The sequence below is a fragment of the Erpetoichthys calabaricus genome, chromosome 2, assembly GCF_900747795.2.
Source record: "Erpetoichthys calabaricus chromosome 2, fErpCal1.3, whole genome shotgun sequence".
Classification (NCBI taxonomy): Eukaryota; Metazoa; Chordata; class Cladistia; order Polypteriformes; family Polypteridae; genus Erpetoichthys; species Erpetoichthys calabaricus.
In genome coordinates, this window is record NC_041395.2 from 196,408,407 (window position 1) to 196,429,729 (window position 21,323).

A 21,323-nucleotide genomic window follows, 5' to 3' on the forward strand; every position below is an offset into this window, starting at 1 on the left:
CTAGGAAGAGTCCTGGTGGTTTCGAACTTCTTCCACTTACGGATGATGGAGGCCACTGTGCTCATGCTTGAACTGATGAACATCTGTAGAAGTTCTCATTACAATCAATAAATGCAAAGCTTTTATTCATTTATTGGGGTTGTGTAGGACACTATTTAAAAGCAATTAATATCTTTTAATCTACTCTTACAAATGTGTGACAATACAAATAAAACAATTACACCTAAAACAGGCAATAATGCAAGCCTCTGCTTTTTTTTATTTTAAATAACAACTATAATTCTTGCACTTGTGTGATATAATTCTTTTTGTGCCAAGACAAAATTTCCAGACAATGACCTCTGCTATTTTTCATTTTGACATGTGTTGATGCAGTGTGCATCACCACAGTGAACCCTTTTTATGTAATTTTTTCCTCAGTTTTTTATCATCTAATTATTGTGCTTTCCAGAGTATTTTGTCAAAATACAGTAACATTTGAGTGCAATGCCGAGTTTCTCAGTACTAACAATACTATAAAACAGCTGGTTCCGTTATGTTTTCAGAACTCTGGTACCAAATTAGTACTGAAATACTGGTTATTTATTACATCCCAATTCACAGTTAGGTGGGCGCTTTATTATCTGAAACTAATTAGAATACACAATAATGGGTAAACCAGTTATATTGGTGAGAACTTTTTACACAATATCCACTAACTGTATTTTTTAATAACTGAAATATTTTTAACAGTCTTTAGTAAGTAAAGACTGTTTGAATTTTAAATGTAAGCCAAGTAATAATAAATACACCAATTTTTACTTGACTCCTTCTGATTTACAGACTGAAATAACTGAAGTGGGTAAGTATCAGTTAAATGCATCATGGCCATAGCAAATGTTATGTAGCATTTAGCAATGATCCCATCTCCAGAATGTGCTTAATGAACAATCTGTGGGTATAATATGATATCCATTCCCTGTGACTATGAAGTAAGTAGTTTAATGGAAATGCATCTTCTCTGTGTGCCTGGACAAAATATGTCTCTGGCAAATTATTCAGCCAAGGAAACTATGCTAGCATTTTTTTTGTGCTGACAGATTAACATTACTCATTATTTAGCAGATACATTTAACTGAAGCAACTTTCAAAAAACATTCATGCGTATGAGTAGATGCTTACATATGAGTTTACAAATTTAAAACTACATAAAGAATACCATTATAATGAGCTGTAGGTATAGATAATAAACTAGAAGTATGAGAAAAGTATAATTAATTGACAGTTATGGTCATAGCAAACTGTAGTATCCAGCGAAGAGTATAGGAGTAGAGTGGCTCACTACATGATTTCTAGTCTGAGGGCATATCGGACTTGTCAACTACAGTTGCTAGATCTCTTTGCCTTACAGATAACAGATGAGAAATTACGGATGATGGATTTCACAACTGTCTCAACACTTGTCAGCAGAGTTTCATATGTTCAAAGTACTGTGAGCTCAACACATTTTGACTGCCAATTAATGTGGTGCTTGACAGCACTGGCTGCTGTTTGAATATTTTCCAGGTATAACTGAATGTGACCGGAGTGTTTTTTTTTTTTTTGTTTTTTTTTGTTCCATTCCGTTGTAGTACAACAAACACCATACATTGTATCGATAAACTTCCTTTTTGTTTCTATGCATTGTTTTCTGGGTTAGGGTGCTCATTGGTTTTCAAACCTCTTACATACATGAATTGCCCCTTTGACTTAAGACAAAGTAAAATCTGATTTCATTGTGGCGAGTTTCTGACTGTTATGACTATGTTGCTGAAGCTGTTACACTACATGAGTGGCAATCATGAGTGAGTGCTGTGACTGTCCACGTCATACCAAGGTTATGTAATTAAAGTCTATGACTGAAAATCTTTAGGAAAGTCATGTAACGCATCAAAGGGAATAGGTGACTTTCTGAAGAGCCACCTGAATGTCAATAGACTGGGAATCATTCATGTGATCATGCGGAAACATTGTATTTTTTAAGTTGATCCTAAACATTATTAGTTAGGCTTAAGCAGAGCAAATAAGTTTTGAAGGGATAGAGGTATATGGGAAGACCAGTGAAGGTGATGAAGATCAAAGTCATTCAAAGACTTGTAGACCAGGACAAGAGTTTTGAATTAGGTTATATTGCGGGAATAAAAATCCCAAAAAAAGGAGATGGAAGCACAACATTTCTGGGTGTGTAGGAAAGGTGGCAAGTACCAGATAAATAGGCAGCAACATTTTGGATGAGTTACAGAGGTTGGATAGTATTCTCTAGGACCCCTGCCAGAAAAGAGCTGCATTTGGCCTGGTACATTATCTGGAACAAGATGCTGAGTGGCATTTATTGAGCCATTGTACAAATGCAGAGAAAATCATTCAAGGACATGCTAAGATCTTTCACAATAGCTAATTAATGGAGTTTGAGATTTTTGGATAAAAATTTGTGGAGGAAGAAACAGGAGGAGTATATAAGATACAGTGAAAGTTAAGATTGTATCCATTTTTCAATGTGCAGTGGCAAAAAAACATTTCTGATATAAAAGGAATACAAGCAAATGAGTGCAAGACTTAAGATTATGAATCAGATAAAAACTGGTAAATTGAATATTACACTAACTTTTGAAAAAAAAAGATATAGTTTTATAATAGTTTTATAAATAAAATAGTTTATTCATACTGCTGTAACTTTCACTTCCCCATATTGTGATATTAATAGAATGTGTTTCAAAACAAGTGAACCCACTTTTTAGACTTTCTCATTACTTTATTTGCTTTGTAACATAACTACCTTGTACCAGTTTCACTAACTAAAACGCATATAACTTTAAAACAGGTTGACACAGTTGAAGTGGTTGACTCAGTTTGCCTTTTCTACACACTTTGTTCCTGAAGCTAGTTAAATTTTGCAAAAGCTTCTTCTCTGTGATGAATTTACGGTAGGTCAGAGTTTTCCTTTTGTAGATGAATATCAGTATCTGCCCTTTTGTGTTTAGTGTGGAAAAAAGAAGATATTGTTTGAAAAATGCTGCTCTGCTGCTGGGCTATTTCATTTGCAAAATGCACAATATCCTCCTAAACCTCTGGGATTTATTTTACTAAACCCAGATTTATGATTATCTAGTGCTTCAACTATATTTTGTCCATCTAATTAATATTCTTATGTACTCTATTTTTCTCATACCTCCTTGCAGAAGTTTCTTATCTAAGGTCGAGAATAATGGGGTTAAATGATTAATACTGAGGAAAGTTAATTTTATTCACCATCTTGACCTTTTTCAGTTTGAAATACTCTCCAAAAATATTTTCACTAAATCAATTATGTTAATATCTGTTAATGAAAGAATCTGTTCTTTATCTTCTTAATACACTCTGTGTTATTTTCATATTTATGTTACTATGACTGTATCTGGATTTGGAAAAGATCAAGTGTTTTGTACCTTATCCTTTGTGGTTTTACCTGCCTTGAATTAGTTTTCCATATTTGTGATAAAAACAGGGTTTGTGTTTTAAGTGGTAAAGGATATGTTGTGTTTCCATATTCTAAATTTGTGTATGTCAGTATTTGGAGTACACATTAACATTGATGTGTAAATTTCTGTGTGTTGTATTTTAGCAGTCTGCACATTGTTTGTTGGATGGATAGATAGGTAATATTTTATTAGTCCCAAGGCAGAATTTAGCTTTTTACAAAAGCCCAGTAAATACATGGATAAACACATTGTAACAAAAAGCAACACCCCCATCAAATACACTCCAGAATTACTATAAAGAAAGGAAAACCTCTGACTTGGCCAGAAATTAAGAGAGCAGTCACAGTCTGTCTGTGATGCATTTTAAAAGCATATTGCCATAGGTATGATGGAGCCTTGGTGGTGTTTCTGGAAGTACTTTGTGTGTCAGAGGGAGGATTTGCAGCATTGATCATAATGACACTGGTAATGGGTGTTTTATATAAAAGAAATTAGGTATTAATTTCTTTTTTTAGTTATATTTAAAGTAGTATATCTCCCTTCAAGTGTGGGTTATTCAAAGTCCCTAATTTTTACATATTCCTTTTTTGTCTTTGTTTTGTCTTTCATAATGTTTTTCTGATTATGTTTATATCAACTTATTTTCATTTTTATTCTTTTTTTTGCTATTTTTTGTTTCGGATCTATTAATCTGTTTTTTGCCTATTTTCAAAGTGTCCAGGGTAGGTTCTGCCACTGTGCAATTGTTAACCGATTTAAACAGGTTCAGAAATTGGTGGATGGAGAGGCTTCATGTTCTCATAGCTTATACTACCGGTCGAAAGTTTTAGAATGCCTCAGTTTTTATGGAAATCCAAGCAGCTTAATGTCTTACTATTTCATTTCAAGGCATAGAAGAAATAAGCAATGGCAAATAAAAAAATTGTCAAGAAATCATTAAGCATACAAAATTTTATTTCAAATTTTTTGATTCATCAAAGTAACCACCTTTTGCTGATATAACAGTTAATCGTTGGTAACCCTTTTGATTCAGAATGCAAGTCACCAACTCTGCCTCCAGCAAAAGAACCCAGACCATCACACTTCCTCCTCCATGTTTGACAGTTGATGTCACATACAGAGGAACCATCCATTCACCAACTTGATGGCGTACAAACACTCTGCATGATGAACCAAATATTTCAAATTTTGATTCTTCAGTCTGTAATACTTTCTTCCAGTTTGCAGTAATCCACAGCTGGTATTTCAAGGCCCTATGTTGTCCTTTAAGGAATGTCTTTCATACTGCCACTTGCCCTGTTAAACCTGTAACACAAAGTCTCCTCCTCACAGTAAAATCTGAGACTTGCTTTTTTCAACCACTGTTAAGCTGTGCTTGAAGTTGTTGTGCTTTGAGGTGCCTATCACACAAGCTGGTGACCTTCTGAAACTTCTGATTGGGTTGTGATTTTGGGTCTGCCAGATCTCTTCCAATCAGTTTCTTCCAGTTTTCAATTGCCTTTATATTGTATAGGACACTGTACTCACTCACACTTTAAGTTTTTTTTTTTTTTTTTTTACATTTTCTCTAAATGAAAGACCTACACTTATAAGGGCACTAATGATCTGTGTCATTTCATTTGTTAATTGCCATTTTCTTGCCATTATCATTGGAATTTACAACTTTCTGCAGTGCAATATTGTCCAAGTAGTACTTTGGAGGGTTAAGTAACATTGTCTGTCATAAAGCAGAGTTGGAACAGACTGAGGGTTTTTAAACAATGAACAGAAGTTGAAAAGCCTGTGCAAATTGTTTGATTCATCTTGCAAGTCTTAATTTACTTTAATTGCTGCAGAACATCTGTAGGTTGTAATCTATTAGTTGTTCCCTGATAAATGTAAATTAGTAATATTCTGAAATTTCCTACTTTTCAACTTTTGATAACCTAAACTTGAAATTTAAACCTCTGGCAGTGTACTGCTTACTTTTTCACCCTTTTAGGTCATTCATTGCATTTGAACTGACTAAATTTTAAGAAAAACAGAGGTGTTATAAACCTTTTGACAGGCAATATACAGTATATCGTTTTCTACTTGGTAAAAAAAAAAAAAAAAAACAGCTAATAAGTAAGTTTTCTTTTTTTTCAGAACCTATTAAGCTTACAGGCATTTAATATGTAATATAAACCTTTCTCTCTGTATTATTTTGTGAGATACTTGTTTGCCTCCTTCTGGTACTGCAGGTATTGCTGCAGTGTGCTCCGTCTCTGCAAAGAGCCAATACAGCACACACTATGCAGCTGAAACCTTTTACCAGCCTCTGCACTAGGGTGTGTGGGGAATGTAAAGGAGGGGAAATCCGCAAGCAGATGTGAAATAGCTGCACACTCGTAAAGAATAACACATGGATAAATAAGCAAAGCTAAATATGAAACATTAGTTATCACCTGCTTTAAAGAGCACTACATAATTCTGTACATGTCAGTAGCTATAGCAAGATATGTATGTATCTGGCACGTTAATCATCATTTGTAGACACATTTTTTTGGTGAGTAAAATTATTACTTTATCATTTGATTAAGGGAGTTAATCTATTTTTTTCATTTCATGAAAGTAGCTTTATCCTGAACCAATAAATGAACATTGTATTGTTTATAGTCCAGTACTAACTTATGTAAGATTTCTGATAAATGTATTTTTATTATCTGTAACAGTGCACTCATATCTCCATAAATATTAGAAAACATATTTTAATTTTGCAAAACAATATACAAAACCTTTTTTGGGTTAATACACAGCAAATGGTTCATTATCTGATTTCAACAAAAAATAATGTTTTGAAGTGGCAAGTGAAATTAATCAGAGCATGGCAACAGGGGTGTGATGGGGGACTCTGATTAGACTGTTGGTGGAAGGAAGAGGTGGGACTAACTGGAGACTTAGACGAACCTTTTTTCCCTGTTTCTAACAATACAGTATTTTTTTTTTTTGTTAAGTCAAACATACAGAAACTGTCTCACTGATTAAATTCCAGGAAAGATAAGAATTAATTAAGCGAAAACATATATAGAAAAATCCTTCTTGTAATGAACCAGGATATGGATATTAGGCATAAGCTGGTATAGTTTCTCAATCCATAATTATCAGCTTTTATATATTATCATCTTCAAAAACTAGGCCTACTTTAATTATGAAAGATAGCTGTTATACTATAGTACAGCAGAAGTGAGTTTCATTTTAAAGCCAGTGTCTTTTATGTAATAGGTACCTTTTAGGCATGACAACATATTGGGTTTGTGTCCCAGGTCCTCACCGTGTGGAGCACTTTGAATTGTGAGAAAAGCACTATATAAATGTAAAGAATTATAATTAAAACTGCACACCCACTTTTTCAAGATAGGTAATTAAGAGTTAAGCAAGTGGCCCTTGAATTAAAACCGAATTTTCAGCATTGGTTTAAGAGACAGGTACAAAAAAATAAATAAATAAGAAATAATGATTTACAAAAACTGAAAAATGAAATAAGTTACAGGGTATTTGTTATAATGCTGTTTTTTGAATTATGAACTTTTACATTGTTTTCCCACTAATGATGATTTAGCAACAGTGTGTTTTGGCTATGTTGCCTACTATGTAGAAATTTTCTTTTATTCGTCTACCTGTTTGTTTTTCAATTTTCTTCAATTTGAATTGCAATATAAAATGTTTGCCTGCTGAGGTAGCATTTGTTATAGCAGTGTTGATATTATTTATCTCTAAGTTAATTTCCTCCAGCTTTTGAATCCAGTAGGTTGACTATGCAAAATCTGTAGGAATTTGTGAAAATGAGGATACTCCCTAGTAACTGATGCCAGTGACAATTCTGCATTTTTTTTGTAGTACATTAATTTTTAAATGGCAAAAGATTGGTTTCCCAATAGCACTATCCTTCATTTTGCATGGTTCCTGTTTTATATATCAGCCAGCATCTTCTGCAATTCGTCTGTGAAAAATGTGTAATTTCTGGTGAAAGCAATTTTTCAATTTCCTGTGTTCTTAAGCTTGGTGCTTAGTAGCATTGATGCTTCTATTTCTTTAAAGAAGCCAAGCTCAGTTTGCTTGTTGATTTGAACATGCCTAATTCAGTGGTCAGTTCTTAGTTTTAGTTTGTTCGTTGTGTTTGCTCTACTGATGATACATTTACCTGAAATAAGAAGAAGCCTCCAGTGTACACATGATCTGTTTCTGCATACGAGTGGAATGCATACTTGGAATAAGTGTGATGCCAGTACCTAATTAAATTTTTTTTTAGTGTTCAGATGTAATACACCATATCCAACCTGTCAAACAGTATACTTAAACTATGTAAATGTACAGCAAGTAGTTGTAGTTTAATATTGTTACTGAGACAAACTTCACACATTACAATACTGAAAAATAGTTCAGTTGAGCTCTTGACAGACAGAGTCTGACCATGAGCTTCATGGCATAGAAAGGTACACCTTGATTTAGTGATATATATTTCAGTGGAACAGAAGTAAGGAGCTGTACATTTTTATTGCAAAGTTCAGACTTTTAATTTTATGAATACTTGGGGAAAAAAAGACATCATCCCACTTATAAATACAAATCCAATAGAATGGGTTAAACTATTAACGTTAGAGAATTTTTAATTAAGGTGATGGGGAAACAAGAAAATAGTTTAAATATAGTTGATAACCTATTATTCTGGAGTATAAAGTACAATCTGTGCAACAAAATGATGTATTGTAAGAGTTATCATTCTTAAGAATTTGAAATTTACAGTCAAGGCATCCAAGTGACCAAAGGATTTTGATAGCATTTTGATGATTTCTACCTAACTTCAGTGTGGCTGCTTACTTTAGACTGTAATTATTCTTCTAGCAAAATGTGCTAAATAAACACTGGCAATGGAAAGGGAAACAAACATTTGTAATGACCTATATAAAATCTTATCATTTTTGTGTGTGCAGTGTTTTGTGATAGGCATTTTGTTACAAAGTCATATCTGTAGCAATTCAGTTTTGCAGATCCCAAATGTTAACTTCTAAACTACATTTGGATATGTACAATTATTTTCATCTTATTGTGGTTTCATACTGATTAAAATTATTGATGAAAGAATATTGAGTACTGTTATTCATATATTTATTTTCTGATAGTAATTATAGTAAGTAACACCAAATTCAGTTTTTAATAAAGCAACAAATGTGAAAAAATAACTTGTACTGTTTTTATACATCATTTTTGTCTACTTGAATGTTAATTTCTTAAACGCATCAAGTGATATGTTAAATAAAATTTAGCAATGTTCTGTCCAGGTGTTGCTCCTGCTTTGCACCTTATGCTTGTTTGATGGTCTGTGAGCCCTGGATAAGATGGTTAGGAAGACAGTCCTCTAAATGTAGTAACATAAATTGCTCCGGTCCTTTTATTGTGTGATGTTTGCTGCCACCTCCTGGCAAAGTACACCAGAGTTATTGTTGCAGAGTTTCTTCTTTAATGTCATAGATTGTGAAGGATAATTTATTAAGTATAGAGTTAGTCAATGCTTATTTAATTTCGCACCATTATTGGCATGCATGACCATAATGTACTTTGCACAGGCAAAAAAAAAGTTCCAAGTAAAATTTACACACATCCACATGAATCAGTAAAATACAAATCATACACATATTTAAATATGCACCACTAACCAAGAGGACCGATTTAAGCATATGTGTCAAATTTATATAATATGGATAGTAAAAAGAGCACCACTACATTAAAAGAATGAAGAACACCATATGGAGTACTGTAAAGTTATGATAGAGGTTAAATATTCTGTTTGAATTTTCAAAGGTATCTGTCTTAATTGCTGTAAATGTTTAAATTAAGGTAAAGTAGTTTAAGAAGTTAAATATTTTTTTCATTCAAAATGTAATGTTTAAATGGATAATGCTTGGTTTTCAGCTTTATTAATAACCATTATAATAAAACATCTGAAAGACAGGCACAATGCATATAGTAGATTTATTCTAACAGATAAAGTAATAGTAATTTTTGGTTTCCTATTCATCCTCTTTTAAAGTTTAAGTCCTTTTTTTAAATAACCATTTTAGGAAGTTCTTCGTTTGTTTTGACATATGGCTGTTGAAAAGCAACTTTGTTGGTAGGAATTTACACCTGCATGTTTTTGTTCTAATGAATTTTCACATCCACCTGCAATACTAACAGACTTGTTTGCTGAGATTTTCCAAAACATCAAGCCACTTGCAGCTTTTCAACTCAAAGCTGAAGAAGATGAGGTTACATTTGGATAGGAAATGCAAGCATTGAACACTAACAATGAGGAATTGAAAATGCATCATTTGATAATGACTCCTGTTTTTGGCTGATTAACCCTGATGTTAAGACCAGAATATCACAAAAACAAACTTTTGAGTTTATAGTTTTATTCTAATAGATTTCAAGAAATGGGGGCAGTTCACGACAGAATGGTACTGAGAAGTGTTTTCGTGACATATAAGTGTCTATTGAACAAGTATAACAACGTTTGAATTCCTTAAGATGCTGGAATATCATCACTGTACTGGTTTATCCCTTTTAATTGCAGCAGTGTACCCATCTACTTGTAGGGATTTTTCAACAAAATAGTGTTCCATTGCCCAAAGCTGGAAAAATTCAAGAATAATTCCAGAATACAAGTGACATGCTACTTCAGCTACTAGATTTAAATTCTGTTATATATTTGTGGGAAAAGGATTAACCAGACTATTTTTAACATAGAGAACTAACACCAAATCATTTGCATCAACTGTTGAACAATTATTGCTCAGTGACAAAGTGATTACTGTTGCTACCTCGCTGATTTAAAGTCTTGGGTTTTAATCCCATGCTTGGTTGTTGTCTGTTAGGGATTTGAATGTTCTGTCTTTCTCCAGAATATTCTGTTTTTTCTCCCTCCAAAAAGTATGTTTGAAGCTAATTGGCAAGTCTGAATTTTACTTGTGGGAGTACTGATGTGAATGTGTGTATGATTCATCCCTGCAATTGACTGAGGCCCTGTTCAAGGCTAGACCTTTAGAAGATTAATTTGGTTTGAGTATATATGCGTTTATGTATGTTGGACATACTGGAGTACACACGGGACAGAATCGCAGTGCTAAACTTTGAGAACTTGTTAAATCCATACTCCAAAAATTTAGGACAGTATGAGATTTTATTATAGAACTAGTCATTAAGCCCGTTATAATATGTAACGGGCTCTAGAACAGTAGTGCATAAACATTAGTAGGAACAGTCTGTATTAAATGGCAAGGGACTTTGACCTCATTCTTTTTGTTGGTCGTATTTTTCTTTGTCTTTCAGCCTTTCTTTTGTTGATGTTTACTTGCTGAGCTGACTGTTCTTCGTGGGCTGCCGCCGTGTATTGTGTGTATTTAATTTTCTGTGACAGTAATACTGTCTTGTACGTCCGCTGGCTTGTACGTCCGTAATATACCTTTAATTTTCTCTGGCGGTAATACAGGCGTGCGTGTCTGTAATATGCCTTTAATTTTCTCTGACAGTAACACTGGCTTGTATGTGGCTGTAATATGCGTCACTGTACTGTGCACCTTTAATTTCCTCTCGCAGTAATACTGGTTTGTGTTTCCGTAAAACGCCTGTAACTTTCTCTGACAGTGATATCGCGCATCGCACCGTGCCCCGTGCATGCGCACTTCACCAGAAGACACACACACACAGACACCTGGACGCACACAGGGATTTTATTAAAGAGGATGAGTGAAAGTTAACTTCTGGCAGGACATCATAGGAGCTGAGAACAGAACCCTGTTTATTCCATTTAAGATTAGCAATGTTACAGTAAATAACACTTATTCCTTTCCAAACGGCATGTTTAGAGTCTGCTGTTTTGTTACTACCGTTTTGTAGCATGATCAGTCCACAGTGAGGCTCCCAAAGATGATGTGTATAGTAAAAATTTAAATCAATGTCATATCTGGGATTGTGAATATGTGATTTGTATCTAGATTTGTAATAAGAGTTGGTAAAATAAATCTGAACTCTTTGAAATATATGGAATAAATTTAAATGATTTCACATAAAAGCTTCTGCTGAATCCTATCCTTTCTTAAAAAGAGATAACTTGTGTAATAGCCTGTCATTGGTACCTTACGTAACCCAATTAATATTTCTTATTCAGGTCTATTTCATTTAATTGATGTAAGGATATTGCAGTACTCTAATGCAAATTGTTAAAACAGGTTCATCTGTAACAGGCCCAAGTATTAAATTGAAAATTATAATTAGTGTTTTGTAGACCGTCATGTTAAATAGAAAATTTCCATTTACCTTAAAGTCTAAGCTTTTTACTTTTGCTTAAATCTGCACAATTTTATATAAAGCTGAACAAATGTGGAAAGCATAATAGCTGGTGAATACTATTTTAACACTATTGTCAACTTTTGTTCTCTTAACTTGCATACAAAGCTGAAACTCTGTCTGTCTAAACGTAATGCATTTGATGCCAACCCTACCACTCTCAAAATGAGTTCCCCTTTGGTTCAGTGAAAGGTCAAATTCTATATGGACATACATGTTTGCTTTGTGAGGAATTTTAGGGGATATTTTAGGAATGCAGGACATGATGAGTTGAACCATAACCTAGAGCTGTTTTAGTATCAAATAAAAATGTCTGTTAGAAAAGGTATATTCTGTAACAGGCTGGCATTTTTGTTGCTGTGGAAGTGAGGAATATATATTGTATACATGAATTTCATATTAAGTGAATCTAAGAACCCAAGCTAATAATTACTTCACAGTGTACAATCTTAATGTTTAATTATCCAAAGCTGGTCAGTCAAGCACATATTGTGTATGAGATGCTTGTACAATTTTACTTTCATTTGATGCTGTTTGACATATTACATTGCCTGCCCACTTAAAGATGCCCAGAGCTGCTTTTTTATTATGCCTCATTTGTTGATTATGCCTCATTTTTCTCTTGGATCATATGTTAGGCTTGTATGTATAATTGTGTGTGATATAACTGGCACCTTTGTATTTTAAATATACTGTATCATGTACAGTATCTTCAGTAATAAAAGATAAATGGCAATGGACCAACTTTTAATCATCTGAAAATTATAATATGGTATGAATAGGTATACACCAAAAAATATATCTGCTCAAACTACAAATAGTTTTTCCTTACAGAAGAAAATAAAATTTTCGATGCCATTATTCTGCTGGAGAACCCATGGTCTTCAACACATACCTAACTTTTGCTCTCTAAAATGTCCTAATAATCCTCTGACTACTTGTTAAATTTGTTCAAGATTTACAGCATCAGAAATGGCAAAGTAGCCCTAAAACATTACAGAACCTCCATATTTAGCTTTAATTAGGGTGTACCGTTCTTTACAAGCTTAATTTTATAGCCTATAAGCAAACTGCTGGTCTGCATTGCCATACAACTCTACATTAGTCTGATCATTCCACTGAACATTTTACCTTTTTATGCTTGTCTTTTCATCAGTGGAGTCCTCATTGGCCTTTGCCAAAAGAGTCCTTCTTGATTTAACATGCAGCATATTGTATGGACTTGAGACCATCATTCTAGTAAGCCCCAGGTCAGCTTTAGGATGTATGGATATTTCAATTTTTTTATAGTATTTGAGCACATAAGTTAAAATTCTATTTAAAACAAAATATGAATATTATTGTTTTAGGTATTGGTTAGTAAAATGCAGTTATCCCCAGTGCTTTGCTCAGCTTAACCAATGCAGTGGTTTCTATTGATAGATGAAATTGACAAATGTCTTAAAATAAATTAAGGCAAAAAAGGGAAAGAACATCCAGTTATAAAAACAATAATAAAAGTCATAATTATCATTTTACTACTTCAATTTTTGTGTGAAATATACATTCTATAGAGAATCCCTACCTCCTTTCAAAATTAGTATAATTTTGTCTGAATGGGCTAAATTCAACCTCCATCCATCCATCCATTCTCTTCCGCTTATCCGAGGTCGGGTCGCGGGGGTAGCAGCTTGAGCAGAGATGCCCAGACTTCCCTCTCCCTGGCCACTTCTTCTAGCTCTTCCGGGAGAATCCCGAGGCATTCCCAGGCCAGCCGGGAGACATAGTCTCTCCAGCGTGTCCTGGGTCTTCCCCGGGGCCTCCTCCCGGTTGGACGTGCCCAGAACACCTCACCAGGGAGGCGTCCAGGAGGCATCCTAATCAGATGCCCGAGCCACCTCATCTGACTCCTCTCGATGCGGAGGAGCAGCGGCTCTACTCTGAGCCCCTCCCGGATGACTGAGCTTCTCACCCTATCTTTAAGGGAGAGCCCAGACACCCTGCGGAGGAAACTCATTTCAGCCGCTTGTATTCGCAATCTCGTTCTTTCGGTCACTACCCATAGCTCATGACCATAGGTGAGGGTAGGAACATAGATCGACCGGTAAATTGAGAGCTTTGCCTTATGGCTCAGCTCCTTTTTCACCACGACAGACCGATGCAGAGCCCGCATCACTGCAGACGCCGCACCGATCCGCCTGTCGATCTCACGCTCCATTCTTCCCTCACTCGTGAACAAGACCCCAAGATACTCGAACTCCTCCACTTGAGGCAGGATCTCGCTCCCAACCCTGAGAGGGCACTCCACCCTTTTCCGGCTGAGGACCATGGTCTCGGATTTCGAGGTGCTGATTCCCATCCTAGCCGCTTCACACTCAGCTGCGAACTGATCCAGAGAGAGCTGAAGATCACGGCCTGATGAAGCAAACAGGACAACATCATCTGCAAAAAGCAGTGACCCAATCCTGAGTCCACCAAACCGGACCCCCTTAACACCCTGGCTGCGCCTAGAAATTCTGTCCATAAAAGTTATGAACAGAATCGGAGACAAAGGGCATCCCTGGTGGAGTCCAACTCTCACTGGAAACTGGTTCGACTTACTGCCGGCAATGCGGACCAAGCTCTGACACCGGTTGTACAGGGACCGAACCGCCCTTATCAGGGGGTCCGGTACTCAATACTCCCGGAGCACCCCCCACAGGATCCCCCGAGGAACACGGTCGAACACCTTTTCCAAGTCCACAAAACACATATAGACTGGTTGGGCGAACTCCCATGCACCCTCCAGGACCCTGCTAAGGGTATAGAGCTGGTCCACTGTTCCGCGACCAGGACGAAAACCACACTGTTCCTCCTGAATCCGAGGTTTGACTATCCGATGGACCCTCCTCTCCAGAACCCCCGAATAGACTTTTCCAGGGAGGCTAAGGAGTGTGATCCCTCTGTAGTTGGAACACACCCTCTGGTCCCCCTTCTTAAAGAGGGGGACCACCACCCCGGTCTGCCAATCCAGAGGCACTGTCCCTGATGTCCATGCGATTTTGTAGAGACGTGTCAACCAAGACAGCCCACAACATCCAGAGCCTTGAGGAACTCCGGGCGTATCTCATCCACCCCCGGGGCCCTGCCACCAAGGAGTTTTTTGACCACCTTGGTGACCTCAGTCCCAGAGATGGGGGAGCCCACCTCCGAGTCCCCAGGCTCTGCTTCCTCATTGGAAGGCATGTTAGTGGGATTGAGGAGGTCTTCGAAGTACTCCCCCCACCGACCCACAACGTCCCGAGTCGAGGTCAGCAGCGCACCATCCCCACCATATACAGTGTTGACACTGCACTGCTTCCCCCTCCTGAGATGCCGGACGGTGGACCAGAATCTCCTTGAAGCCATCCGAAAGTCGTTCTCCATGGCCTCCCCAAACTCCTCCCATGCCTGAGTTTTTGCCTCAGCAACCACCGAAGCTGCATTCCGCTTGGCCTGCCGGTACCTATTAGCTGCCTCCAGAGTCCCACAGGACAAAAGGGACCGGTAGGACTCCTTCTTCAGCTTGACGGCATCCCTCACCGCCGGTGTCCACCAATGGGTTCGGGGATTGCCGCCACGACAGGCACCGACCACCTTACGGCCACAGCTCCGGTCAGCCGCCTCAACAATAGAGGCACGGAACATGGCCCATTCGGACTCAATGTCCCCCACCTCCCTCGGGACATGGTTAAAGTTTTGCCGGAGGTGGGAGTTGAAGGTACTTCTGACAAGGGGCTCTGCCAGACGTTCCCAGCAGACCCTCACAACACGTTTGGGCCTACCAGGCCTGACCGGCATCCTCCCCCACCATCGAAGCCAACTCACCACCAGGTGGTGATCAGTTGACAGCTCCGCCCCTCTCTTCACCCGAGTGTCCAAGACATGTGGCCGCAAGTCCGACGACACGACCACAATGTCGATCATTCAACCTGTGTTTCTTTATTTGGTATGTAACTTGGAGGGGGCATCTGTTTAATGAAAATGTCAAGAGTTTTTGTTTAGGGGATTTTGACAAACGATTATTGCCATTGTCCTATGTTGTATAATTTTGACTATGTTTTATTCGTATAAATTTTACCAAATCAAATCCAATGTGACTGATGGTGTTAGGGCAACACAACAATGTAAGCAATATGTAGGACCAAATGATAAGCAAAGGCTTAAATTTTCAGGTAACCGATTTAAACTGAAAAACCTCAACTAGAAGCAAACTGCATAGAATCCTAAGAAGGCAGAAGCACCTTATACATAAATCTGTTTAACAAGGCCTTCCTGCATTTGATTTCAGCAGTGCCTTCTCAATTCCAGATCCCCCTAAGGCAGTTTATACCAACGGATTAATCAGCAACCAACTTTGGTAATTATTAAACAGTAAATTCTAACTCTGTTTTATCATCCAGTTAATGCAATTTATATACAATTGCATACTTTATAAATATCTCACTGTTTCTTTGACAGTCTTCTTATTCAAGCTTTCAATTTGACAAAAAAATGTCATTCTTGTTTTGTCTTTTTTTTTAAGAATCTATTTGTTTTACTAGTTCAACATTAATTTCAATCATGACAAGACCTCCAGAGCCTACTGAAGAATAATAACACCCATAACACAATGATGTCTTCACCTTGTTTTACAAGTATGAGTTATGTCCTTTAGGTGATGCATGATTTTGGAGGTTGCACCAAAAATAATAATACACATTTGGCCCAGAAAACTTTTTTATGGCTTTCAGATAGATTGACATGTAGTTTTCCTTTATTTTTTTTTCTTCCCCTGCTTAACAACCTATTGGTTGATTTTATTGTGTTTTGTTTTTGGTAGCGTAATTTAAAGGGTGTGTGAACTTTTGAACATTTTTGGAAATTTTGGACTAGTCATCATTATTGTCATAAATAACATCATGTATTTATGTACAATATGATTTAGCCCTTGTTCTTTGGAAATTTTCGAACATTCATTTGCTTTTCTGGTTCAAGTGTTCTTTGGACATTGTTACTTAATAGATCATCATTTTGTGTGTGTCCGTTTGTTTTCCTTCTTCTTCTTCTAAATTATTCAATTATTCTTTATTTGAGTAACATTTTATCATCACTAGTGTTGGTAGCTAGGGATGCTCAGGTTAGGTTTTTTTTTGGACCAATACCCATTACCAATACTTGTTACTGGATTGGCCAATGGGGCGGCATGGTGGCGCAGTGAGTAGCGCTGCTGCCTCACAGTTGGGGGACCTGGGTTCGCTTCCCGGGTCCTCCCTGCGTGGAGTTTGCATGTTCTCCCCGTGTCTGCGTGGGTTTCCTCCAGGCGCTCCGGTTTCCTCCCACAGTCCAAAGACGTGCAGGTTAGGTGGATTGGCAATTCTAAATTGGCCCTAGTGTGTGCTTGGTGTGTGGGTGTGCTTGTGTGTCCTGCGGTGGGTTAGCACCCTGCCTGGGTTTGGTTCCTGCCGTGTGCCCTGTGTTGGCTGGGATTGGCTCCAGCAGACCCCCATGACCCTGTGTTCGGATTCAGCGGGTTGGAAAATGGATGGATGGATTGGCCAATGATGTATTGTTGTCGGACTTGTCATTTGTACTATATGTTTTAGCTGTGTGTAAACAGCAAAAAATATGATACCTATGTGATAGATAAACTATGGATTGTTACACACAAAGCTTGAGTCAGATTCTGAGCAAAGTTTCGACTTTATAGAGAACAATATGGTTGATGATGGACTCAAGGCTATGCTTAATTTGGAAGTACTGCCTATTATGATGCATTATGGCATGCAGTTCAAGCTTCATGGGTTCTGGCAATGTTTCTTAGGGTATTGATGAGTAATTGTTATGCTGTATTTGTGCTTCTTGAACTTTCAATGCAGTACTTATTTCTTACCAAAACTTGTATTGTATGACACACGTGAAGAAATAATAAACACCGCACAAACCTTAAAAAATGCAAATCTATGAAATGTTTACAAGATGTTTATCAAAAAGACAGAAGGCTAACATACTTAACAGGTTTACGAGTAAAATTGACATATGTTGCTATTAAGCTAGCAGGCCTATTGTGTACAAAGTAGCAATTTCAAATTCTTTTTAAATTTTTTTTCTGATTGAAAATGTAAACTGCTGTACTTAACACAAGATCGATCATACAGGCAGTGTTCGTTTTAATTACAGGGCATAATAAAAACAGTGGTTGAGAGAGAGAGAGTGTAAACTGATGTGATTAAAACATCTGATTTGATTAAAAGCAAAGCTGTGTCACAGTGGGTCTGTTAGCTACTGCACAAATGCAAAGAAACTATGTAATGTATAAGTATGGTGCATGTGGCAGGGAGAAGGGCTTCTGAGATTGTACAAGATTGGAATTGTTTGATGTTAGTGAGGTAACAATTTTATAAACATTGAATATTTAGTGACCTCAAAATGTAATTTATTTTGCAATGTAGTGGCTCTAATTTGCCTATTTTACAGGCCTGACTATATAAGAGACAGCAAGGTGGCACATTTCTTAGTTGCCTCACACTCTAGTAGACTCACAGCCTAGCTACTATCTGTGGAGTTTGCACATCCTCCCGGTGTTCTTCAGTTTTCTTCCTCCATCCCAAAGACACACATTTTCTCTAAATTGGCCCATTGTAAGTTGGTGACGGAGTATATGTGCGTTCCCTGCAATGGACCGACTCACCTTCCAGTTTGATTCCTGCCTTGTGCATTATTCTGCAGGGACAGGTTTTGGCGCCCTGAATGTAAACTTAATTTAGGCATGTTTGATAATGGAAAATTTAATGGATGAAATATCGTTAGACTTACAAGCAGAAATGCTATTTAATTAGTATGTAACAACATCTATGAAGTCTAAACAATTTTTTAAAATTTCAGACGTTTGCAATAAATTACACATTCTAAACATTCTCAAAATTAGGATTCATATGCCTTAAGAATAAGATACCTAAAATACTTCAATCTTGAAATATATTTTCCATACTTTTTTTCTGTAATTTATATCAGTTAATAAACTAATTCAGTATATTTTTAGTAAGCCTTGTCTCTTTAGATCAAATAAAGCCAGCTTTGTAGAAAAATACAGCACCTTCTTGTAACAAAATAGGAATTGCATTAGTTTATATGTGGCACGACAGAAGAAAGATGCACTGTGTTGTTACAAGGGAATGAAAGCCTGGAGCAGCAGGGAGAAAACATGTTAAGATTGTTGCATAAGGGGGGCCCACAGGAAATGAACTCTCCATCCTGCAGTTAAATCTGACCTCTTGGCTCCTGATCAAATAGTATTCTATCCGAATACCATAGAGTCTCTGTTTAACCAACAAGCAAAGCCAGGCTCGCTTTAGGACACGGGGCATTACTGTGAAGGCCTAGACAAGCTGGATGCAGGAATTGCACAACTGACAGAGCTTCAGAGGCACAGGAGAAACAAAACAAAAAACAAACTTTTTAATTTGAAGAAATACATCTTCTCTTAGTCAAAAAATGACAATTAATGTAATGTTTGCATTTAAATGTTTAATTTTCCTTGTGCTGGAAAAGGAAAAAAAACTTGAATAAGCTGTGTTTCTATTTATAGTTTACTAAGGGCTGGATTTAGGAATTGTAAAACCGCAAAGCTGCATTTTTATGCAGTAGAGGAAACCTGGAATATTTAATGGATTCATCAGTGCCTGTACTATGGATAATGGTTGCATTTAACTTAGTCTTTTAATGAGCCATATAAAATTGAGCAAGAACTGAATCGTCTTTGGGGAACATCAACTTTTTCTGAGACCCTTCTGAAGCAGACATATGGATTAACATTTGAATGCAGGCATTTATAACATTAGTTTCTCTGCTTCACTTAGATTTTACAGACATTCTGAATACTTGGTACTGAAGGTTATTAGTCTGGGTCTGCAATGTGGACTTATTTTTTTATAGTATCATTTGTGTGCAGTATCTCATCTGATCCATGAGGATGCATCGTTTTGATAAACTGAAGAAATCCATCCCCTTCCTTGCACATTTCCATGCTTACAAAGTAAGTAGTGCTTTGCATGGTGCAAGTTGTGTTAATCCGGAAAATAGTTCCTTGCAGGTCATTCCGTTTTTTCCTGTTAAAGAAAGTGCTCGGTGTTACATGAACTACCATTGCTAAAAAAAGATGCAAAAGCATTTACACTATCTGAAGAAAAATGTAAGAAATTAATAGAAGATACTTTGAACCTAAGTTATCAAGAATGGTTTTGCATGAAATACTTTCTTTTCAGGCAGTGAGCATTTTTATATGCATTGGGCATGTTTCTACTTTTTTGGATCTGAAGCTAATCCTACTGCATCACAAAAGGTATGTGTATTGCATACTTTGATCCACACCCACCCTGAATAAATCTGATAGTTCTGCACACATATGGTCTCTGCACTTTTGAGGATTGAACCGGGGATGATAAAGGAAGTTGCACGAAATTCTGCTGATTTACAGAGATGTTCTGAATATTTTAACATGTGATAAGTCAACACTCAGATTCATGTAATGCAAAATAGCTGTTCAGATCCTGCATTTTGATATTTAGCATTTGTTTGTTTGTAACAATTGTGCATTTTACCTGTATCAGTTGCAAGTCTCCAGAGTGAGCAAAATCTACCATGTCAATTGTAAGGCAATGAAGGAAAAGGATAAGAATCCTTCAGTGGAATGATTGGCTTAGTTTGGAAAATGAGAAAAAGATGGGCTTGTACAATGGCTGGACAAAATACTATTCTGGATGCATGATATGCCCATCTTTAACTGCCGACCTGGCTGCAGCTGATGAGTAACCTGCCTAATAAAGCACATAATAAAATGACATTCCTTTAATCAACAAGAAGTGGGAAAAATAAGTTACTGACAATGCTGGGGTGAAATTGTGCACATTTTATTTCAATCTTAGATGAAACAAGTTTGCCCAAGGTTAATATCATTAATGAAAACCATAAATGAAATGACTAAAAATAGTTTTGTTTATAGATATAAAACTATAAGTTGAGTGAAAAACAAAACACTAAACTGAAATTAAATTTGCATACTCAACTTCTAACTAAAATAAAATGGGTAGAAAATTTTCTTTCTTTCTTTCTTTCTTTCTTTCTTTCTTTCTTTCTTTCTTTCTTTCTTTCTTTCTTTCTTTCTTTCTTTCTTTCTTTCTTTCTTTCTTTCTTTCTTTCTTTCTTTCTTGAATTGCTGGTTGCTGACTGTTCAATGTTTATTTTTTTTCTTCTTTCCTGAGGTGTGTGTGTGGATACATGCAACTTATTAACATCAACATTTTCAATGAATGCACAAAAACTGTTTGAGAAAATCAACTTCCTGATCCCAAACATCCTCATTCTTGTCAAATTTACAAAGGAGGGAATAACATAATGTCTCCTCTCTCAGAAATCCATTATTAAAACTTAGGCTATCTTGAAACCCTAATTGGAATTCTTTGAAAATTGATATTAAAATAACCCACTTAGTTTGACTTATGAACTTTATTTGTGCATAAGTACCTT

The 21,323-nt window shown here is 36.6% G+C and overlaps 1 protein-coding gene across 5 annotated transcripts in view; it reads left to right on the top strand.

The window, feature by feature from the left end:
- tnk2b (tyrosine kinase, non-receptor, 2b) overlaps positions 1–21,323 on the top strand; it is a 250,834-nt gene that overhangs the window by 73,926 nt on the left and 155,585 nt on the right. For 3 of the 5 annotated variants that reach the window (XR_007933986.1, XR_007933988.1, XM_051921964.1), the window contains exon 1: positions 19,727–19,833. The exons of the other annotated variants lie outside the window; for them this stretch is intronic. Coding sequence is in view for 1 of the 3 variants with exons in the window: in XM_051921964.1 (XP_051777924.1) it covers positions 19,765–19,833 (69 nt within the window). In the remaining 2 variants the exon portion in view is untranslated. Of the gene's footprint in view, positions 1–19,726; positions 19,834–21,323 lie in introns of those variants that run through there. 5 annotated transcript variants of the gene reach the window in all.